Source organism: Hipposideros armiger, unplaced genomic scaffold (assembly GCF_001890085.2).
Source record: "Hipposideros armiger isolate ML-2016 unplaced genomic scaffold, ASM189008v1 scaffold_674, whole genome shotgun sequence".
Taxonomy (NCBI): domain Eukaryota; kingdom Metazoa; phylum Chordata; class Mammalia; order Chiroptera; family Hipposideridae; genus Hipposideros; species Hipposideros armiger.
This window is the reverse complement of record NW_017732024.1, coordinates 748,359-770,162: the sequence shown is the minus strand read 5'-3', so window position 1 is coordinate 770,162 and position 21,804 is coordinate 748,359. Positions and strand designations below refer to the sequence as shown.

The 21,804-nt window shown below is 38.7% G+C and overlaps 2 protein-coding genes and 1 long non-coding RNA gene across 5 annotated transcripts in view; 2 read left to right on the top strand and 1 right to left on the bottom strand.

The window, feature by feature from the left end:
* Positions 1 to 21,804, bottom strand: part of LOC109372893 (uncharacterized) — a 97,352-nt gene that overhangs the window by 52,458 nt on the left and 23,090 nt on the right. The window contains exon 2 of the long non-coding RNA XR_002122118.1: positions 18,837 to 18,943. This is a non-coding gene — a long non-coding RNA (uncharacterized LOC109372893). The remainder of the gene's footprint in view (positions 1 to 18,836; positions 18,944 to 21,804) is intronic.
* Positions 1,583 to 16,222, top strand: SERPINB2 (serpin family B member 2). The gene is made up of 8 exons (XM_019626391.1): positions 1,583 to 1,833; positions 5,647 to 5,823; positions 7,754 to 7,870; positions 9,231 to 9,359; positions 9,856 to 9,973; positions 12,907 to 13,049; positions 14,102 to 14,266; positions 15,256 to 16,222. Exons 2-8 carry the CDS (start codon positions 5,656 to 5,658, stop codon positions 15,658 to 15,660), a joined length of 1,245 nt encoding a protein of 414 aa, XP_019481936.1. The 5' UTR covers positions 1,583 to 1,833; positions 5,647 to 5,655; the 3' UTR covers positions 15,661 to 16,222.
* Positions 19,572 to 21,804, top strand: part of SERPINB10 (serpin family B member 10) — a 16,825-nt gene continuing 14,592 nt past the window's right edge. For 2 of the 3 annotated variants that reach the window (XM_019626395.1, XM_019626392.1), the window contains exon 1: positions 19,578 to 19,650. The gene's annotated coding sequence lies outside the window, so the exon portion shown is untranslated. Of the gene's footprint in view, positions 19,656 to 21,804 lie in introns of all 3 variants that reach the window. The other variant, XM_019626393.1, reaches the window with a different exon arrangement.

The following is a 21,804-nucleotide window of genomic DNA, read 5'->3' as shown; positions in this document are numbered from 1 at the left end:
CCATAATTCTAGTGCCTGTCCCTTTCAATCTTCCATGTTTTTCATTTATCTCAACCCTTTCCTTGAGGCCCTAATGCACTTGTATCAATTCTTTCCAAACCCATGTTGGACACTTCCTGCTATTGGCGTTACTCAGTTTCACTCTTAATCATATATTGCCTTTTACAACCTTCCCTAATTGTTTGATGTGTAAACACCTTCTTTCTTCTTAGGCTGAGCTCATAAAGTTGCTGTAATCTAGGCAGGAAGGCTGCTCTACACCTGGCCACCAACCATCCATCTGTTATACTAGCTAACAAGATGATGGCGCATTTACTACTATGTGAAAGATAATACCTAAGTACTTCATAGACATTATCTCATCTATTCTTCACAAAAGCCTGTGTCATTTAGGAATTCTTTTGGTTGCAAATAACTGAGAACCCACAATGTGACTGCCTAACAATGCCTAAACAATAGACTTATTATTTCTTATCTCATGTAACAATTACAACAAGAGCAAAACCCAGAGGTGGGTGGCTTCCATTTTGGCTTAGGAGTTCTCTGATGTCAGGGCTCTGGTTTGGCATCTCTTCAAATCTCTTAGCCTGCCTCTATTACTGTACTATAACCATAGCATCTCCTGGCATCACATCCTCAGACAACCACGCTCGAGATCAGGTGGGGAAGAATGGTGTAGGATTGGGGACTTTTCTTTGCATCTCTCTCTCTTATCAGGAAGGGAAAATTTCTCCCAGACATTCCCCAGCAGACTTCTCCCACATCTTATTGACGTAATTGGGTAATATAGCCACCCCCCTAGACCAACAACTAGGTCTTCTTCCCCAAGATGGAGAAATCTCTGAATAATACCTAAACAAAATCAGGAAGAAAGATAGCAGAAATACATTGCTTTTGTGTAGGCAATACACAGTACCAGCTGTAAAAGCAAAGTGAAAAGAAAAGGAGCTGTCTTTACAATATGTTGCAAACACTTTTCAATAAGCTCCAAAAATATGACTATTTTCAGATTCAAATTATATTTCGTCGTGTAGGTCTTTTATTTATTTTTGTTCCTCAAATTCCTTTGGTTGTATCTAAAAACCTTGCAACTTTCTCAAGTTTTCAACATCACAATGTTCTAATCAACACCTATGATTTGTCCAGAGTTAAAAATCAGCTTACTGTACACTATGAATTTTCACTGCTTAATAAAAGATAAGATCTATGTTCTAAATAAGGTCAAATGGAAAGTGTTTTGGGTGTGGCTATCGACAGGAGATTAGGGTGGAACCCATAATTATTTAGGAGATTATAGCTTGAGAAAATGTAAGACATTTTAAAATAGAGAATTTCTAAGAAAGAAAAATAGTGTTTTTCTTTTTCTTCCCATGACCAAAGGGTCCCTTGGGGGTTGTCGAGAATCAAAAGAGAGAAAGGAGTCCATTGCCCTCATGTAGTGCAAAGAGCCCACAAGACATCCCTGTCAAAAGATAGAAGAGATATTGCAGAATTTGGTATTATCTTGGAGCACAGATATAGAAAGGGGCACTTGAAACTCGGGCTGACAGGCTTAAGCTAATTTTAACAGGCATGTGTAGCTATTGCCAAATTCCTAAGTTTCTGAGTGATGTCATCCAACAAATTTCTTAAATGGTGCTTTAACAAACAAGCATTTTTCTTCTAGTGATGCCTTTCTGAATCACTCAAAGGATAAGGATTAGAAAGAGAGAGAGAGAAAAAAAATACTCCGTGGGAGGAGCCAAGCTTTATAAAACCATCATGACCATGTCTGAAGTCTAACAACTCTCAGAGGGCCATTTCCTGGCAGACAGCACCTCAGAGAATAACAAGGTATTTTCGTGATTTCCATTGCATTTCCATGAGATATGGTTTCATTGTTTCTCTTCCTTCATGCTGGTATTATTAACATAATGAAAATTAAAGTGTGGGATGGTTTTAGAGGGTGAATAAAAATTTAGTGGTGTTTTCTTGTTTACCTTTTTTGTTTAACTTAAAATATTTTAGCTCAAGATTTGAATTAAATTTATAGCAAGACTTAATCTTGAATCTCAGAAGCCAGCAAATGCCTGTGTAACATTAACCAAACCAAAAAGTACATTCAAGTTGGGATGTCAATTTTATCGAACAGATTAGAATATGTATATTCTTCACTAGCTAGTGTTTTGATACTGAATTTGATGGTTAATTAAAACACATTAATTTAAGCAGTTGACAGCAATCTGTAAATTGTATATACATATTTTAAAAATGAAAAGATGACTCATTTTTAACCTAAAACCATCAGAAACTACAGAAATTAAGCAGTCTTCTGGGTTGGGTTAGTTCAATACCAGAATATATTTATTGAATTTAGTTCAAAATTGGTCAATTTAGCAAAAAGGAAAAATCAACCCAGCTTCTTGTTGGATTGGCTGAAGTAATAATTTAATAAATAATTTAGTACCTTGTCAACTGACAATTATTCATTATGAAAGTTATCAAATGACAGGAGCTGCCTGTAATTTTGTGGGGGGAAATTTTAGAATTTTTGATGGGAAATTTCCTTGAAATTATTGTTTTCTCTCTGTTCTCATTGATTTTGGTGGTCAATTTCAAAACTGTTTGAACTGTGTAGTCACCAAAAAAAATTGTTTTAAATGCCACAGCAGATTAAAATCTAACACCCAGTGCCAGCGAGCAGGAGGACTGCAGTGGTGTGCCTGGTGACACCACCCAAGTTCTTCATTACCTATGCCAAGTTTCAGTGGCACATTTGTCAACTTGTGTTGCAGGAACTGCCACAAACACCATGGAGCCCAGTCCCACCTATGCTTTCCATCCATTCTCCCTGATGATAATATTAAATATTAATTAGGAGCATAATATTTGGAAATTAATGAAGTTGTATAACTTACTCTGATGTTAAGAAATTCACAACAGGTGTAACCTGTTCTGGGAGATTATGCTATTTGATGTCACTGTGACTTTCATTTTACATTGTCTTAGGCAGATTCCCACCCAAATGTAAGGCGTGGACTTGTCTGAAGGTCAAGAAACACCATATATATATATGCTTTCAGAGATTTATGAAACTATTAACTTATCAAACCTTATTTGAAAGGTTTGTAGAAAAAGCCCTAGACTTTTACTAGAGTCAGAAAACTGAGATGCAGTCTAGGCTTTGAAACCAACTAGCTGTGTAACCTACCTCTTCATATTTTCATTTGTATAACAGGAATTACCAGGTTTTACTGGGCAAGGAATTATGCAAATTAAACAAAAAAACTCAGTTGAAGGAATTTGGTAACTGCAATATAGATATCAGATATTAGTTTTTAATGTTAAATGCAGTTAACTGCACTTTATTTTAAAAATAAAATTTAGACTGTTTTTGATTTTGTCTTTATGTCCTTTATTTTTTTCCTTTGCAAAGTTACCTGAAATCCTAACTTGTCATTGAAAGCCCTGTCTGATAGTTTGTCTTGACATTTAAATTTTGTTAGTGTCAAGATGACTGACTATGCAGGTTATTATAAAGAATTAGGCACAGGAGAAGCTTACATTTACTTTTCTGGTTCTGATTCCTTAGTTATTATTTTCATATGGGAGTAGACAAATATTTTACTTACTAATTCTCAGTTTGCTTCCAAAACATTGAGATAATTTACAAAAAAGATTTATTCCATGAGATGAATTAATCATAAAGACTATTTAAAATCAGTAGGAAGAAGAGAGAACAAAATTCTGAGCCACCCAAGTTAATCTAATCTCAGTGATGAAGCAAGAGAAAGAAAATATAATTTTTTATTTATTTTTTACTTAAAAAGACTTCTAGGAACATTACAGACTTGCTACCTTACTCTTTTTATTTCCTCTTTCTAACATTTCTCAAACTAGTAACCTACCTAAAAGCTTACAACATAATAGTGAGGTTGAACGCCAGCAGGTGAAGCAGTGGGGGACATTGGGCAGTGGGTTTCTAGCAGCAGTTCTAGGCTGGGATCCCCACACCATGACTTACAAACTCTGTGATCTTATACAAGTTACTTAACCCCTCTGAGCATCAGGATGTAATCTATACTTACACTGATGTTAATAGTATCTACCTCATAGAGATGCTGTGACAATTAAATGAGAAGAAGAGGTGAGAGTTTCAGGGACAAGTTTTACTTAAGTTAGTATTTTGTCTTGATAAAATACAGTTGGCTGGTGTTTTAAAAGAGCCATGTTGATACAAATTATAATCACTTTCTGAAAAAGAATGAACCAATTGTTCACAGAAAACATCCCTAGAGTAATCAGAGAAGTGACTGCTGGCTCTCATGGGGAAGCCCTGCTGTGGGCCTAGACAAGAGCTGGAGGGCGTGCCTCATCCTGGTGACCTCGCCAGCTCCTGCCTAGCTCTAGGAAACCACTGTCACAAGAAGGTTTCCTGTGGAATGATGAGTGTCAGCATCGTTTGGTTTATTTATGTATTTTGGTAATTATAGGGTGTGCTATGAGCCATTATGGAAATATGACATATGTCAGAAAGATGGTCATTGGTCATTACCAACAGATACCCCACACACCTGGGTGTGTCCAAGCATTTGGCTGCATGTGAAACCTTAGGTCGTGGAAGGCATGTCTGTCATTTATCTTCAGATGGTTGATAGGGTGTGTGTGTGTGTGTGTGTGTGTGTGTGTGTGTGTGTGTGTTTCACATACCCAGGATCATCCCTGCAGTTACGTGGCATTGACTTCCCTGTTAGCGGGTAGCAGGAGAAGAAGGGGGCCTTTCTAGCACTCCCAGTAATGAATTCCTCAGCATAGCAATCTCTTTTGCAGCAAGGCTGTGATATGTGTGTTTGGAGGGCTGGGGGCAGATATAGGAGGTAAGACTGTGAAAATCCTAACCTTCAAACAATGAGTTTAAGTCACTTCCGGAAGCAGAGAATTTGAAAGATTGACCATCTCAAATGGAACCAACAAGAAGATGTGTGCAAGTGATTCACATATGAATCTACATGGATTTGCCTGTGTGTGTGGTGTGTGTTTGCAGGTGCAGCACAGAGGTTGAGAGCATGACCCCAGGGCCACCCATCTGGCTCCAATTCCTACTCCTACTTTTTGTAGTTAAGTGGCACTGGTCACTTTTCTTATTCTCTCTGTGCAGCAGTTTTTTCCTTTGTAAAAGAGTAATTAGCAGTGCTTCCTCATAGAGTTTCGGTAAGGACAAAATGGTTAGTACAGGTAAAATGTTTATAACAGCCTCTCTTGTACAGTAAGAATTCAATAAATGCTACTTATTGTTGTTATCCTTATTATATGGAGTTTCACTACTCATCATATAATAATTCACTCTATCTCAAGATCTGCTACATAATTTGCAGAATTCTGTGCAGCAGGAAAATGCAGAACCTTATGTTTAGAATTATTAAGAATTTCAAGGTAGTGACAGCAGAGCATTGCACCAAGCATGGGGCCCATTATAGCTGCAAAGGTGACATGCCCACAATGCTGTCCCCGCTCTGTTTCATGTTGTTCTATGAAGGAAGAACAGAGAAGGAACTCCTGCCCTATGCAGGGTATGGCCTGTACTACTCTGCTGACATGATCCAAAATGTTTTATCATTTTTTCATCATTTCCTAGAGCTGTTCTTTTCTTCCTCACTTTCCTTCTAGATTGAAACAATGGAAGACCTTTATATGGCAAACACAATCTTTGCCCTCAATTTTTTCAAGCATCTGGCAAATACAAGCACCACCCAGAATCTCTTCTTCTCTCCGTGGGGCATCTCGTCCACCATGGTCATGGTCTACCTGGGTGCCAGAGGCAACACTGCAGACCAGATGGCCAAAGTAAGTTTCTGTTAAAGCTCTAAATTAGGACTGAATGGTTCCTGAACTGAACTGTAGAGTTTCTTTAATTTTATGCTTGAGATACCTTGGCTATAACAAGGTGACCAATCATCGCATGCCATTGAAACATGAGTTTCTTAGATTCACATCTACAAAGACACCAAACCATGAAAACCCTTAACTGTAGATAACAGATTGCACATCGGAGTTTCTTACACAGCAAGGCTGGATGGGATGAATAATGACTACATCCTACATTTTAATAACATAACGTTTCTATTTTTCAAAGTATTTTGCATGCTTTATTTTTTTTGGTTTTAAGACATGTGTTGTTGTGTAGGTGGGAAGACTGGCCTTGTGAAGGAAGCAGTTTTCCTAGGTCCCATAAGCTTTCCTCACTCCTAGCGTGGGCTCCTTTCATTGCTCAGCTAGTGCGCTGTATTTGTTCCCCATGTGTGTAAAGAATTCCTCCTAATGGTATTAAGAGAGTGTCATGAAGAAAAAAACAAAATGTCCCAGAGCTGTGGTCACCATACTCTTGGAGATGGACGGAGCCGGAGACCACTGTTGGCTTCAGAAGGCCTCAGCCATGTTTTCAACCTCATGAGATCATTTCAACAAAATGGGGCCTGGCATGATGGTCAGTGTTCAAAATCAAGATGGACAAGGTGTGGGGCAGCCGGCTTCCTTCCTTGGTGAATGGACACTGGCTTAGTCAGGGGACCCTTTCACTGAGTCTGGGGCCTTGAAAATACATTGAACTTCTTCAAACACACACTGCAGTATTCCTATGGGATGAATTCGACACAATTAAAAATTCACATGATCCTATTTCTTAAGTCAGGGACCCAGAGCAGGTCATCATATAATTAAAATTCTTTCATTCACATATGTACACAACCATTAAAATTGAAGGCTTTATGTACAGGCTCTGGTTTCTTACAGGCACGTATTGTGCTTTCAGTCACACCAAAATGCCACTGGCTACTTTCGTGTTTCCCATGAGAATGTACCTGAGAATATATATAGATCCTTCCCAGGTACATGGTGACCCATTTAAGAAGGGCCTTGTTAGAAGTGGTTCATGCAGAGAGAGTTGGCCAATCTCCTTGCAAGAGGAGAAGGGGTGGCTGCATCACTCCTCGTGTTTGTGGCGGTTTAAACACCAAGACTTACAACAAAACTCTGTTGCTCAACTCTGATACCAGCAACATTTTGCAACACTCCTTCCTCTATTTTCTTTGCCTTGAAAAAATAAAGACAGTGAACTTCATTGCAAACTTTAGGAAACATTAGGGTCTTCATTTTTTAAATGTAAAGAAATGCCATTTAGCCATCAGAGCAATATATTTTGAGGGCAAATGCTAAATGAAGTACTCTGGGTCATTAACATTAAAAAAAATGATTTTGCTACCAAAGGAAAATCAGCTTATTGGTCACTGTGGATACAATACAGCTTTTCTGTACCTGGAAGGTGCTTGAGCACGTGGGACCATGCAAATATTTTGTATTGTTTTCTTGTACCTCTGCTGTATGTATAGATCTTAAAATTGAAAGGCAAACATGGTTAATTCTCTACCAAAAAGAAAGAGGATGGGCTCTGTCACTTGGAGGAAGAAGGGCGTTGGGGACAGAAAAGTCTGTGTTTGAGTGGTGGCTTTGCCACTCTTTACAAGGTGTGTGAGTGAGGCATTTAAGCTATTGGAGCCTAGAGACTAAGGACTGGTGTATAGATCAGTATAAATACCCATGCTGATTCCTGTGAGGGGAATTTTGGTTAACTGACTCACATCACATATAAAGAGTATCTATGCTTGTAGGCCATACAGGGAACTAGATATGGACCCCTGATAGGTACCTGATAGCCATGGTTTAAAAGGTAAGTAATTTAGCTGGAAAATGTAATCATTCTCTCTAATTCCGACTGCAGGTGCTTCAGTTTAACCAAATTGGAGTCCACAAAGCCACCCCAGCGACCCCAGAGAACGTCACCGGTTGTGAACTCATGCAGCAGATCCAGGTCACTTATCCTGATGCCATTTTGCAGGTATCTGACTCATTCATTCATATTTCTTTTGTATTTTATTTCTAGAATGTTTGTGTCTTAAAGTCACAATGTTAGACTGAGAAGGAACTCAATTCGATGTCCCCCATTCATAGAAGGAAAGCTAAGACTCGGAGTCCTTAAGCAAGTGTTCTATGTTCCCACCAATAAGAAAGGGCAGAGCCAGGGTAGAATCCAGACTTCCTGCTGTCTCGGCCAAGACTCTTTCTAAATTCTGTCATTCCACCTTGCCACTAGTTGGGTTTGTGTAATTTATTCTAAAACCTTGGTAGAGACTCCTTGAATACACATGTCTGGATACGGTTTTCAGAGGGGAAAGGGTAAGGAGTGACAATGGAGAAGAATGAGAAATAGAGCAGGTCAGGCTTGAAGATTTCATGAGAGGCCACTGACCTTCAGATATCCCTCCCCTATTCTTCTATCTTTCCATTTATTATCTGTATCTATCTATCTATCTATCTATCTATCTATCTATCTATCTATCTATCTATCTATCTATCTATCCATCCATCTAACGATCATCTATCTATGTATTTATCTCAGGTAGTATTATCTTTTCTCAGTACTGCATTTTTTAGGTACCAGCTCTCCAGCTAAATTATAGGAACTGGGTACAGATGTGTTGCTATTGGTAACCAACTTCCATAGTCACACTCTTGAGTCAGGTTATGTGGAGGTATCTCCCATAGCTTTCTTCTTGGGAACAGTGATGTTCAGCTTGCCTGTTACCCAGGGAATTATGGGTAAGAGGAGGGAGAGAGGGCTCGTTCAATATGGAGATTCAGCCGTATCGAATCTCTAGTCACCTACAGAGCTGGAAGTCACCTGCAGGGCTCTACCCTCTGCTGTGACTGAGCCCCATGTTTGTCATTGTGTTTTCAAAATTTAGGTTGTAGGTTGGAATTCCCCTTCACTTTCTTCGTTTTCGAAAACCCAGACTTTTCTACTGCTTATACTATGCCTTAATTATAAAATGGGTAGTTTTAGAAGTTATATGAACTTTAAAAGAACATTTGTAAGCTAACATTTTAATGTAATAAATTCCTTAGAGATCTTAATGTTTAGGAAATTATAAAAGGAGTCTCACTTTCTTCTAGGATGTTGGTTGCTTCATGGTTACATCAAATCCATAGGCATGGCAAAATATGAAACAAGTAAAACATTATCTTATTACTTTTACATAGCATCCATATCTCAAAAGTAGAGATTCCTCTAAAGCACCAGGGAAAACATACATTAATACAGCTTGTATTGTTGTATTGAAAAAAGATATTGTTGCTTAAGAAATATCTTGTCTAGTAGTCCTGTGTTATATAAAGAGAATTCCTTCTTCCTGTTTAAGGCACAAGCTGAAGATACAATCCATTCATACTTCAGTTCTCTCATGTCTGCAATCAACGAGTCCACAGGGGCTTATATCTTGGAAAGTGTCAACAAGCTGTTTGGAGAGAAGTCTGCAAGATTCAAGGAAGTAAGAAAAAACCTGTAATTGAAATGGCAGGGCCCTGAGGTCACTTTCAAGGTTGTTCTCTACGATTCATACAGGGAGAGTTCGAATTGCGCACAGCTCCCCAAGGCTCCCTAACGCCATTGGTCATAGCAGCTATCCCTTATGCTCCCTCTGCCCTGCTGGGAATGTCCAACTTGCAGTGCAGTAAGTAAGGAGGGACATAGGTGACTTCCAGAGCCACTATCCTCCGAGCCCCACCTCCCTCTTATTCAATGTCTATAACGTGAAGAATGCAGGATGGCAAATAGAGTTGGGGCTGGAGTGTGGGGAAAGGGTGTCCACAGAGCACTTACAATCTATACCCTTTCCTCTTTCAGCCCCACACCCCAGAGCCAGCCTCCATCCTTACCCCAAGCTCAGGCCCCCGGTCTTGATAGGAAACTTGTAATTCACAATTATACCACGGCTTGTTCAGTATATATTCTATGTGACCTCCTGCATTTTTCTTGCTTTAAAGGAATACATCCGACTCGCTAAGAAATATTACTCCACAGAACCCCAGGCTGTCGACTTCCTAGAATGTGCAGAAGGAGCCAGAAAAAAGATTAATTTCTGGGTCAATACTCAAACCAAAGGTAAAACCAAGCAGATATTTTCTGTTCTTCTTTCACTTAGAAAACTATGATCTGTTTTGAAAAACCATCCTTGAATATAGCTTGTAATCTCTGAAAATTCATCCAACCTTAGTTATTTTGGTTAAGGCAAACTTATTCTTGTTTAGCTGAGTGGTGTTTCGGGTGAGAAAAAATAATTGAGGTCTACTAATAAAAGATACATGCTCAGTACTCAAATAATCTGATTTTGGATATTCTATTAGAATAGAATGGAGAAGGCAGATGTTTCCCAACACAGGAAATGTCAGTATTGAAATAATTGTGACATTACATTACTGTGGACAAAAACAAGGGGAAAAGGCTTGATTGTCAACTAAACAGAATCCAGACTCTGCCATCACAGAGCTAAACAGCCTAGGAGGGATGCGATCGAATTGCAATTGCTGTAAGGTGGTGATAAGTGTTTTTATGGGAAGTACAGGCTCCATATGGGAGCACATAGGAAAGGCACCTGCCTCCAATGCCTAGACGAGAGGAAACTTCCTGGAATAAGAGATGCTTACATTGTGATTAGGAGAATGGGCTGGCCCAGCAAACGGCATGGTACCTTGGGAGAGAGTTTCAGACGGGGTGCACAGATGTATAAATATGCAGAGATGAGAGACCTTAGCCCTCTGGGGGAAGGAATGGAGTTTGGTTTGACTGGAGTGTACAGTGCTGAGGGGAGGAGATGAAACTAAAGAGGTGAAGTAATACACTTCTTATGCTCTTCTCACACAAATAACTTCAGGGACCTCCTACTGTCCTCAGATCTTACTCTTTACCTTGACTTTTGAGTTCTCCATCATCCAACAGACCGCACTTGACCTCTGCTGGAGCCTGAGCTCCTGTAAACACAGCATGCTGGCCGCTGCCTTCATACTTCTAAATGCACACCTCAACTTCAGAATTTCACTTCAGTGGCAACCAAAGTCCTACCCTTTCCTAGGGGTATCTCCCAACCACGTCTTGATCTCACCCTCTTCTCAACTCCTCTAGCCCCTTTGTTAGCTTCATGACTCATGTTGACATTTGACATGCAGGGCCTTGAACTGTCATGGAACTGATTTTATTTTGTTTGTTTGGCTGTCTTACATAGACTGTAATTAAAGAGGAGGCCCAGTATGTCACACTTCTCCTGTGTGTCCACAAAAATTAGCACAGTCTTTTGCTGACAAACTGGCTCATCCAAGATCCCGCTACTAGTTGGTGGTGAAGCTGGAGTTCTCTCTTCTGATCCTTAGTCTAACTCCAGATTTCTTCATTTGGATGTTTAAAGAATTTGATAACTTAAGGCCAAAAAAAAAAAAAAAGGATATTCTTAACTTCTGTGTTTTAAACATCATTTCAGGCAATAGTTTGGTGTCCTTGTTTCTTGGCTACCATACTGGACTAAGTTCTAAGAATTTACATTTCATAGAACTTAGAAGCTAAGACGCTATAGAATCTAAAAACTAAATTCTATAAAATTTAAAAAAAATTTAATTTCTCGGAATATAGTTCATCTGTTAGTTTGTCATTTCCATTCTGGATTTTAAAATCACTGTTCTAAAACACTGACAACCTACTGACACAAGGAAGCAGGAAAAGTAAAGATTAAAAGAAGTGAAAGTAAAAATGGAGTGCAAAATTAAAGAGACATGAAAGTTCTGCTTTTTAAGAACAGCATGCATTTTCTCTTTAAGCATCATATTGAATGTCTGTAAATCAATTGGCTGTATTGCCAAAACCCCATGTAGTGATTTGGGCTGTTTGTTTTATGGAATTTTATAATAACTTGAGAGAATTTTCTGTTTTATTTGTTATGATCAAATACTAGTTTTGTCATATGTGTCATAAAGTTAAGTAAAGCATTAGTAGATTTCAATAGTAACCAAGAATTTTAATTGCCTGGGAATCTATTGATTGGAGATATTGAATGGATATATTAAAGTTGGTCATGTTACAGTGACCTTTTCATTAGTCCATTTTCTGTCAGTAGGCTTGGAGGGTGGAGGACTGGAGACAGAATCCTCACTAGTTTACCAAGATTGTAGCTTTGGGAAGATTGCTAACCTCTCTCATCATGGTGTCCTTTTGTGCAAAATGACGCTAATACTCCACCTAATAGTGTAGTTGTGAGGATTAAATAAAATAATGTATTTCGTGAGTGAAATATTGCAGAGCAGGTATTCATAATAAGTGGACTGTTTCTTAAACCAACTTAAAAAAAGAAAAAACAAAACCTCTCACCCTGGATGTTATCATTTTCTGAGAACATTCTGTGGCTCACTCTTTTACTCCCTTCTCTGTATTGTCATGTACTTTGTATTATTTAGCTCTATTATATTATAGAATTTATCACACATTTTTCACAACTGATTTTGAATGTCTCTTCCAATATTCTCAGCCCCATCAGGACACCTCTTCCTTGTACACCTCACGAATTGGCACTACTCCTAGTATAGGTCTAGCCCAAATGTCTAAAAAAAAAAATGTTTTTGAATAAATCAATGGGTCAGGCCCATAGACTATCTAGACCAGATCTAGAAGGGACATACATGTCATACTGTGGAAAGGCACTATTCTCTTCCTTCTATTTCACTCCCATCTGAATTAAATAACTTCATACAACCATAAAATGTTGAGAAAACAATAGAAAAGGAAGTGAAAAATCTCCATTGCCAAGTTTGATGGTAAACTTAAATTTTAAATGCATTACTTTTTATTTTCTTTTGAATTTTGAAAATCTTTTGAGAAATTTGGTCTGATGTTCACTTATTCTTTAAATAAATCAGGAGAAAACCTTGACCATCTGTGGAGAATTTGACAAATGGGGGCTGCTGAGTTTGATGGTGGCTCAGAAGATTCAAGAAATTATAGTAACTTGACAGTTCTTGATCATGAAACCTAAACATATGTCATGTTTCCCACAGGCAAAATTCCCAACTTGTTACCTGAAGGGTCTGTGGATCCGGAGACCAGGATGGTCCTGGTGAATGCTGTCTACTTCAAAGGGAAATGGGAAACTCCATTTGAGAAGAAATTAAATGGGCTTTATCCTTTCCGTGTGAACTCGGTATGAGACAACAAAACTGACCTTCCTAACATGTGTTTTAGGGCCTTAGACAGGACAGAGAAATAAAAACAGGGACCATTCGCTAATGCTCTTACATGATATGCTAATTGTAAGTCATGGACTTTGGACAGTTGATTGATGCTTTCAAGCTACTGAATAATTTATGAGGGGTCACATGAGTAGTTGTGAAAGACCATGGACTTTATACTTACACATTCCTGGACTCAACTGTAGGCTGTACTGACCAGATATGACCTTATTTATGTCCCATGCATTCTATGTTTTGGTCCGTAAAACTGGGATAATAATAATATCCAACTCAAAATGCTGTTTTAAGATTCAATGAGATTTAGCAGAGTTCTTGGCCCATGGTAGTTACTAACAAAGTTTTTAGTATTATTGTTCATCTTATTAATAACAAATATAATCTTGAAAAAGGTAATAGAGGGTCAGCCGAGTGGCTTGTTGTTTAAGAGTTGGCTTGGGAGCGCAAGCTCTGAGCAGCAGGGCTGTCGGTTCAGATCCCACATGGGCCAGTGACACTGTACCCTCTACAGCTAAGATGGTGAACAACAGCTCCACCTGGAGCTGGGCTGCTGTGAGTCACCGGTGATGGTGTAGGCTGCAGTGTGGCTGCAATGGGCTGCTGTAAGCTACCATGAGTGGCTGGCAGCTGGTATAAGCTGCCAAGAGCTGCCGTGAGTGGCCGTCCAATGACCGGCGACTGACTGCCTCACAAGTGAGGAGCACAATGATCACAGTACTAATATGGGCCAGTGAAGCGATGTCCTCCACAAAAGACTGAAGAACAAAAGGACAGCAACTTGTCTGTTCCCCTTCCCTGGTTCCCCAATTAAATCTTAAAAAAGAAAAAAGGTAGTAGGATCAGAGCCATTCTAAGTGTATACAAATAATTTATTATTATTATTATTATTAGTTTACAAAAAATGTATTTCTTAAACACTGAAGCAGAACCCATTCTCTTTTAAATCTAACTATAAATCTTGACATCTTGGTATCAACTTTTATATTTTACTCTTTAATCATTTTAGACCCAGAGTAAACCTGTACAGATGATGTACTTGCATAAAAAGCTGAACGTTGGCTACATAGAAGACCTGAAAACTCAGATCCTAGAACTCCCATATGCTGGAGATGTCAGCATGTTCCTGTTGCTTCCAGATGAGATTGCTGATGTGTCTACAGGCTTGGAGTTGGTAAGCCATTTCAACTTCAATTGTTTTAGACTTCTGGGGCTAAACTTACCTTTCATGACGAACCTGTCTATAATTTAGGAAGTGATATGCCATTCTTCACAGAAACACGTGAATCGGTTGATAGTAAATGTGGCATGTCTCAAACTTCTGTTCAAAGCCTTAAACAGATGTCATACATACATCACATACATATGTCATTCATGCCAAAACTTTACTAGTCTATTAAATTTTTATGTCACCCACAATGTACTAAAGTTAAAGTCACTGATTTTTTTTTTAATATTTCTTAGGGGGAGGGGATACCACACGTCTACTCAATTAAAAGAAATATTTTTAACTGTACAGACGTCTTTTATATTTTTATATCTATCATGCCATGAATTCATAGGGGATGGGTTCCAGCAGCTCAAGCTCCTTTCTGTTGGTTTTCCAAAATGTGCTTCTCTGGGTGGGGCAGGCTGGTGCTTCAGTTGAACCCAGGTACTTTTCTCTTTGGCTTTCTCCTTTTTTTTTTTCTATTATTTTCCTTCACATGTTTCAGGAAGCTGTCTCGGCTCTGAGAGTGCTTGATATGCTGGACACAAACATTAAATTCTCTTGGCAAGAATCCTACCCTTGACTTGTTTACAACAATGCCCATTGCATTCTGGGTAACATTATAGCTTTTTCCAGTTTTACATTTCCAGTGGTGACATTTGTGGGGCGTTCCTTTTTGAACAGTGCCTATTCCCTAATGTCTGCAATATCACCTCTCTTGTAGATTCACATGTATGTGGGCATAGGAATGACTCCATGTTTTCTAAGAGACCTAGAGAGCCTACAGTGGGGCCTCTCTGCTTTCCCTTTGTGTTGGTCATTTTGGCGAATTACTGGAAGATGGCGGTTCTGGACGAACAGCTAAAGTCACTGATTTTTTAACATTAGACTTAGAAGCTGTTTCCCTTCTTTTCTAAGCACTCACTGCTTTTAATTTATTTTTTTATTTGTAGCTGGAGAGTGAAATAACTTATGACAAACTCAACATGTGGATCAGCAAAGACACCATGAGTGAAGATGACATCGAGGTGTACCTGCCCCAGTTCAAATTAGAAGAGCGTTATGAACTCAAATCCATTCTGAGACATATGGGAATGGTGGATGCCTTCAACATGGACCAGGCCAATTTCTTAGGCATGTCGGAAGGGAACGACCTGTATCTGTCTGAAGTGTTTCATCAGGCCACTGTGGATGTCAATGAGGAGGGCACTGAAGCAACAGCTGGCACGGGCGCCATCATGTCAGGAAGAACTGGCCATGGAGGCCCACAGTTTGTGGCAGACCATCCTTTCCTCTTCTTTATAATGCACAGAACAACCAAGACCATCCTCTTTTTCGGTAGATTTGCCTCGCCCTAAAATTGAAAGGTTCTGATCTGTATAGGATTTTGTAACATGAGCTATAAGTTTCACAATTGCTATAAGCACCAAAAATGTAAGGACTTTATGTATTTCTGTTTTCCTGAACAACTTCTACTCCACACTAAATATAAATACAGAAATAACTTGACAACTGTCAATTATAGCATTGCAACACTATTAATCGTTTGGTCTCTTGAAATGAGGTGATGTCCCTTTTAGTTTTTCCTTACTCTTAGGTTATTTTACAACATTAACTTTTACTTTGTTATTTATTATTTTATATAATGTTTTTTTATTATTGTTCACTGTCTATTTAATGTAGCTGACACAGCTACAGAAGCAGGTGATCACTATGTTTCTTTCTAAGGAAATGCATTTATTTGTTTTTGTGAAGGGTGACTAGGTGTCCTATGCCCTTCTATTATAAAAACCTAGAAGAAAGCATTGAACAACAGGCAAATATATGTTATGTGCATTTATAACATTATGTACCACATAGATGTGTCTGTACCTTATGTAAAATTATAAACATATACTAAATAAACATGTTTCCACACAACCATTTGTTTGTTGTCAGTTCATTAGGTCATCAGATTATAAGACTTCTTATATCTTGATTCCCCAAAATCAGGCATTGTGGCTCATTTGTGGAAACCAAGGAAAAACAGAATAAAGGCGTCAAGGGGCTAACCGCCCCTCTTGCAAGGAGCCCCACTGTTGGGGGTGGGATGAGGTTGTGTGAAAAATGGTTCAGGACTGCCTTCCAGCAGCAAAAGGCATCACAAGTCTGGGTCAGAGTCCCTTGGGGATACCAGTGTTTAAACCTCAAGGACATCAGAAATAAATATCAAATCCAGTGGTCTGGACATAGAATCAAGGTCATGGTCATTGATCTGAAAGTTCAGAGGAGTGGAGATGGGCTGAAGGGGACATGCAGGATGGCTTCTTTTAGGGGTGTTTGCTTCAAATAGCACTCAGTGCTTTTGAGTAAATCAGAGGCAGAACAGAACATAATGTAAGACCTGAGAACAAAAGCAGATAGGAGGTCTGGGGGTTTCTGAACTGGCTTGAGAGTCTGGCTTCAGAAGTGAGGCTGGATCCTGAAAATGTATCCAAGGCACCATCCTCCCTCTGATAGAAAGCACAAGTGGATGACCCAAGGAGCTTGACTATCTGCATCTAAATTCCAGCTCTAACTCTTCTGAATCACTTAAGTGTGGGCAAGGAATGGTGTTTCTTTGTGCTTCTTTTCTTTCAGTGTAAACTAGGGAAAATAATGCTTTTCTCATAAGATTGTTATGATTAAATGAATTAATGCATAACAAGCAACTAAAAAAATTCTTGGTATATACAGTATTTAAAAAATACTAGTTATTATGATCATTATCTTTGTAAGCAATAAAACTGTCTCTGATTTTATTTACTTCCTGTCAGCTGGTCAAATATAGAATCCCAGGAAATGATTCAGTTAATATTTTAAGACTTGAATTATGGTTTATTTTCTCTAAATCAGACATTCTTGAAAATTAGGAGTCCTTGCTTTTTGCATCTTCCTACTTACATTTAGATTCATTTTTCTATGTGCTTCAATAATTCATTCAGCAAGGCAGTCAGCAGTAGTTTTCTGAATTGTTGTGAGGGCATCTTAAGATGCCCATTTCACTCTCACTATTGAGTTAGAGTTAGAGTGTAGAAGTCCAAGTTCAAAGCACTTTAAGGGTATGGTTTTATTACCTTCTGGTACCAAAGTTGCTGATGGGAAATTTGAAGTCAAGATAATTCTTTCTCCTTGTAGTTTTAATCATTTTGTTTTGTTTTGTTTTTGATAATTTTCTCGATATTTCATTACATTAAGAGTACTTTTTAAAATTGTTTTTAAAAATTTGTCTTGTTCATCAGCAGAAGTTTCCTCTGGGAGCTTGGATCTTGCTTCAGTTTGGGGAAACTCTTAGCCATTGCTGTGGACTGAATGTTTGTGTCCCAGTCCCCCACCCCCATCCCGTGTCCCAGTATAGATGCTGAAACACTAATCTCCAATGTAATGGTGTTTGGAGGTGGGGCAGTTGGGAAGCATTGTAATTAGGATTAGACTAGGTCCTGAGGATGGAGTTCCCATGTAATTAGTACCTTTATAAAGAGGTAACGGGACCAGAGCTTCCTCTCTCTTCCTTGTGAGGACATGGAAAAAAGGAAGCCATCTGTGAACCAAGAAGGGAGTCCTGACCAAGAAGCAGACTGTGCCAGCACCCTGATCTCAGACTTCAAGCTTCCAGGATTGTGAAAAATACATGTTTGTTATTTAAGCTCCCAGTCAATGGCATTCTGTTATGGAAACCCAAACTGAGTAAGACAGCCATTACCCATTAAATTGTCTCTGTCCCACTCTACCTACTGTCTTTTTCTGGACTCCTGTTAGACTAATATTGATTCACTTGGAGTTCTCTTTTATTTCAACATTTTTTGCACACCTAATAAATTCATGTGGTCTAAACACCAAATATCATGAAAAGACTAGAACAAAAAATCTCCCCATTCACTTAGCTTCTATCGCTCTACCCACACTAGTAATATCTGTATATATTGTTAAATATACATAAGGCAGACCATAACTAACAACAACAAACAAACAAAATTATGCTAATAATATACTGTTAGCTTAGGATACGTTATTCTGCCCCCGTCCCATAAAAAACAAGCATCAGCATAATGCAAGACCATAATTTTATGGATGTAGTTAGTCGTACGTCTGTTTGTAAAGATTTTAATCAAGAGAAAGTGGGAAAGGAATCTGGAGGAAGTTTTGGGGGGAAAATGAATCAAACTTAGTCTGTGACTTCAAAGAAGATGAAACAATTCCTTGGCTCCTTCAACGGAATCTGCATTGCTGCACTTAATGCAACGCCAATAACCAGAGTGTCTTCATGTTGTGCAGTGACGCAGCCCATATGATACTTCCAGCTAATAGTCTGGAGGCACCCATGGATAATAATATCTGCTCTGCATGCGTCAGGCAGGCATCACAGAATTCCCTGCCACAAGTCACACTCCCTGGTGGAAGCCAGCGGAGCATTCTGCTGTAGGTTCTATACCAACATTAAACCCTGAGCCAGCTCACCAGAAGATATGAGCGCCCCATAAAAAGAAAAATAAAAGCTGCATGAAGAATAACATACCAAGTGTGTTATAAATAGAGAGGCTCCTCCTTTCCCTTCCTCGCTCCTGTTCCTCCATTCCCACCGTTCTCTTCACTCCGTCCTCCACTCCTCCACGCACAGGCATGCTGTGATAGAAAATGAAACTCTAATGTATTGTTTTTCTTTTGTAATAAATATGGAAGAGTGAGGGAACATTTATAGGGAGAAACAAAAGAGAACCAGAGATGGGGAACTGACATCTGACTCAGTAACTGGATCTAAATCATTGATCCAGGCTCCTTGTCCCTGGGGGTGAGGATTGGACGGCACACCCATTTTAATTATGCTCACCGTTCTACACCAACATTCCAAACGTGAAGAGTATGAAGACTAACTTTAACAGTTTAACAGTAAATGCTTTACCAGTAATAGTTTCCATTTCATTGCCCATTATTCCACTCATTTGAAGCTTTCTATTTTTTTTTTTTTTTAAGGAGAGCACATTAATTGCTACCAGTTGGCAAGCTAGAGAAGAGATTAAGCAAGAAAACTGTGAGTTACAATGTGTCAGAATTCAGGTCTCTACATGTGGACAAACATGGAAAATGTGGGTAATTAAAAAAATTCAGGTATCACCTTAATCATCTCTCTGTCCTTTTATTTGAGCTTGTGTCCAAGATAAATCTGAACGGAAGAGTGTACGCCTTGTGAAAGTGAATCAAAGGGTGGGGCAAAAATGAGGGAGGTGCTAGAATTTTTTTTTAAGTTTCTACAGTTAAAAGTTACTTAACTCAGCCACAATTTCTTACTTTAGGTACGAATTACCAATTCTGCTCCAGTGGAAGAAAACAAGGTATTGTAAGTACTTCTTTGTTTAAAAATGTTTATTTATGTTTTCCTTCTTTGTTGTAGTGCCTTGTTTAAATAACAGAACAGAAATAGTAGATAATTCTCCACCCCCCCAAGAATTCTGTGCAACTCAGGGAGATTTAACCCTGAACTGGTTGAGTTTGTATTAGAAAGAGGGCTAACGGGGAAAGAGCATTCATTTCCAAAGAAGTTAGAGAACTTTTGTTACCAGTAATTGTGAAACTATGAATGGAATTTCTGAACTTGTGAATCTCTGTATCTGTCAACATAGACAAAGAGAAATAGAATATTCTCAGAATAATTGAGCCCAAACCCTTCTAACCCTTCAGTAGAGAAGCTATGCAGCATGAATTTGATTCTAGTCACTAATGTATGGAACTAATAGTTTGACTCTCTACCCCTCCTGCCCACCCAACATCAGGTCCATGAGCCATTAGTTTTCTTCTCTTTCACAGAATAATCTAAGGCCCTAACTCCACACCTTACACTAGGTGCTCATCTTAAAACATCCCAAGCTATTACTCCCTTCAGAAAATGGTGTTAGATGAATATAGAAGTGCTGGGGGTTGGGAGGGGTGGGTGTCCTCTCCTGGTATGCACAACTCCATGAAATAGGTAACATTATCAGGAAGTCAAGAGACTTTGGACATCCTCTTATAGAAAAAGGGATGAGAATCCTCCCCTCTCCTTCTCACCATCATCCATCCCTCTTTTCTCCTGTCCATCCTCTTTCATAGCCCAATCCTTCTCTTACCATTAAAACCTTAAAGACAATGAAATACAATGACAAAAGTAATTGTAGTCATAGTACAAAGAATGGGATTGCGATGATAACTCTGTTAATAGCCAGCTGTGCATGTTAGTCAGCATGTTTAACCTCTCTGGGCCTTAATTTCCTAGGTGATAAAATGAGGCAATTAGATTAGAGGGACTCCAAGGTCCTTTCCAACGCTGATGTGCAGGAGTATGTGTATCTATGATGAGACATTGTGATGAATAACAGTCCTTTTGTTACTTTGATAGTCCTCTAGCTTCTCCCTAAGCCCTTTTACAGGTTGAGATTTTGCATATACTTATGTCAATCGAACTCTTGAAAACTGCAAGAGAATAATTCATTCTGAAAATAGCACTGTGGGCTTCTAATATAGGTATTTATAACCTTCTCTGAAAAGATTATTGTTCAACCCTTATACGGATAAATTATTTCCTGTCATATCTCATCCCCAAAATTCTGCAACCTTCAGAAAACATTTTCTACTGTTGGGTTAAATTTTACTAATGGTTGGCTTAACGCTTCTGTAAAGTTCTTAAAAAAAAAAAAAGGCAGAATTTTTTCCTCTTGTATTTGGGCTAATATATCAGGGCTACGTCTGATATATTAGTGATGATATTAATGAGAGAATTTATGAAGCTGAAGATAACTGGATATTAACTTTCCACCAGAAATTAGCTCTTTCATTGGAGAGAATTATTTTTTTCAGGAAGTTGTTACAAGTAAACCTAGAATAACCATAAACCATAGGTAGAAGATAAAAACCCCAGACCCTAAAATAGTACTTTTCCCCCTTGTTCTTTCTTGGTGAGTATGGCTCTGCCACAGAGCCAAGCATTTTCCATATGGATGTAATTCATGTGTTCTAAAAAGGTAAAGTTTAACATATAAGCAGCAAAATAAACATGATTTGAATGAATATAGCCCTAAAGAAAATAGGTAGGTTATTTCCAGGAAGACGTTGGATCTGTTAAGAAAAAATACTCACAGGCAACTTTTGAACATTTGATGAGGGTGTAGAATTACTACAAAACTAGACTTGTTGTTATTTGTTCTTTAATCCAACAATGTCAGCCTAGGATTACCATCAGCTTCTGGAATAGGCAGGAGCTGCCACTCGAGCATGATTTAGCGACTGGGAAGCTGTTTTGTTAAATGTAATATGGCCTCAGGGATAGAAAAAGATAGTCCAAGGAATACAATCAATAACGTTGTAAGCATTTCTTAGGGAGCCACATGGAACAATGCGTTTTTGGGGAGTCCACTTCATAGTTGATGTGGAGGCCTTACCAACGCATTGTATTTCTGAAACTGATGTTGAATAACACTGTATGTCAACTATAATTATATATACATATAACCTCG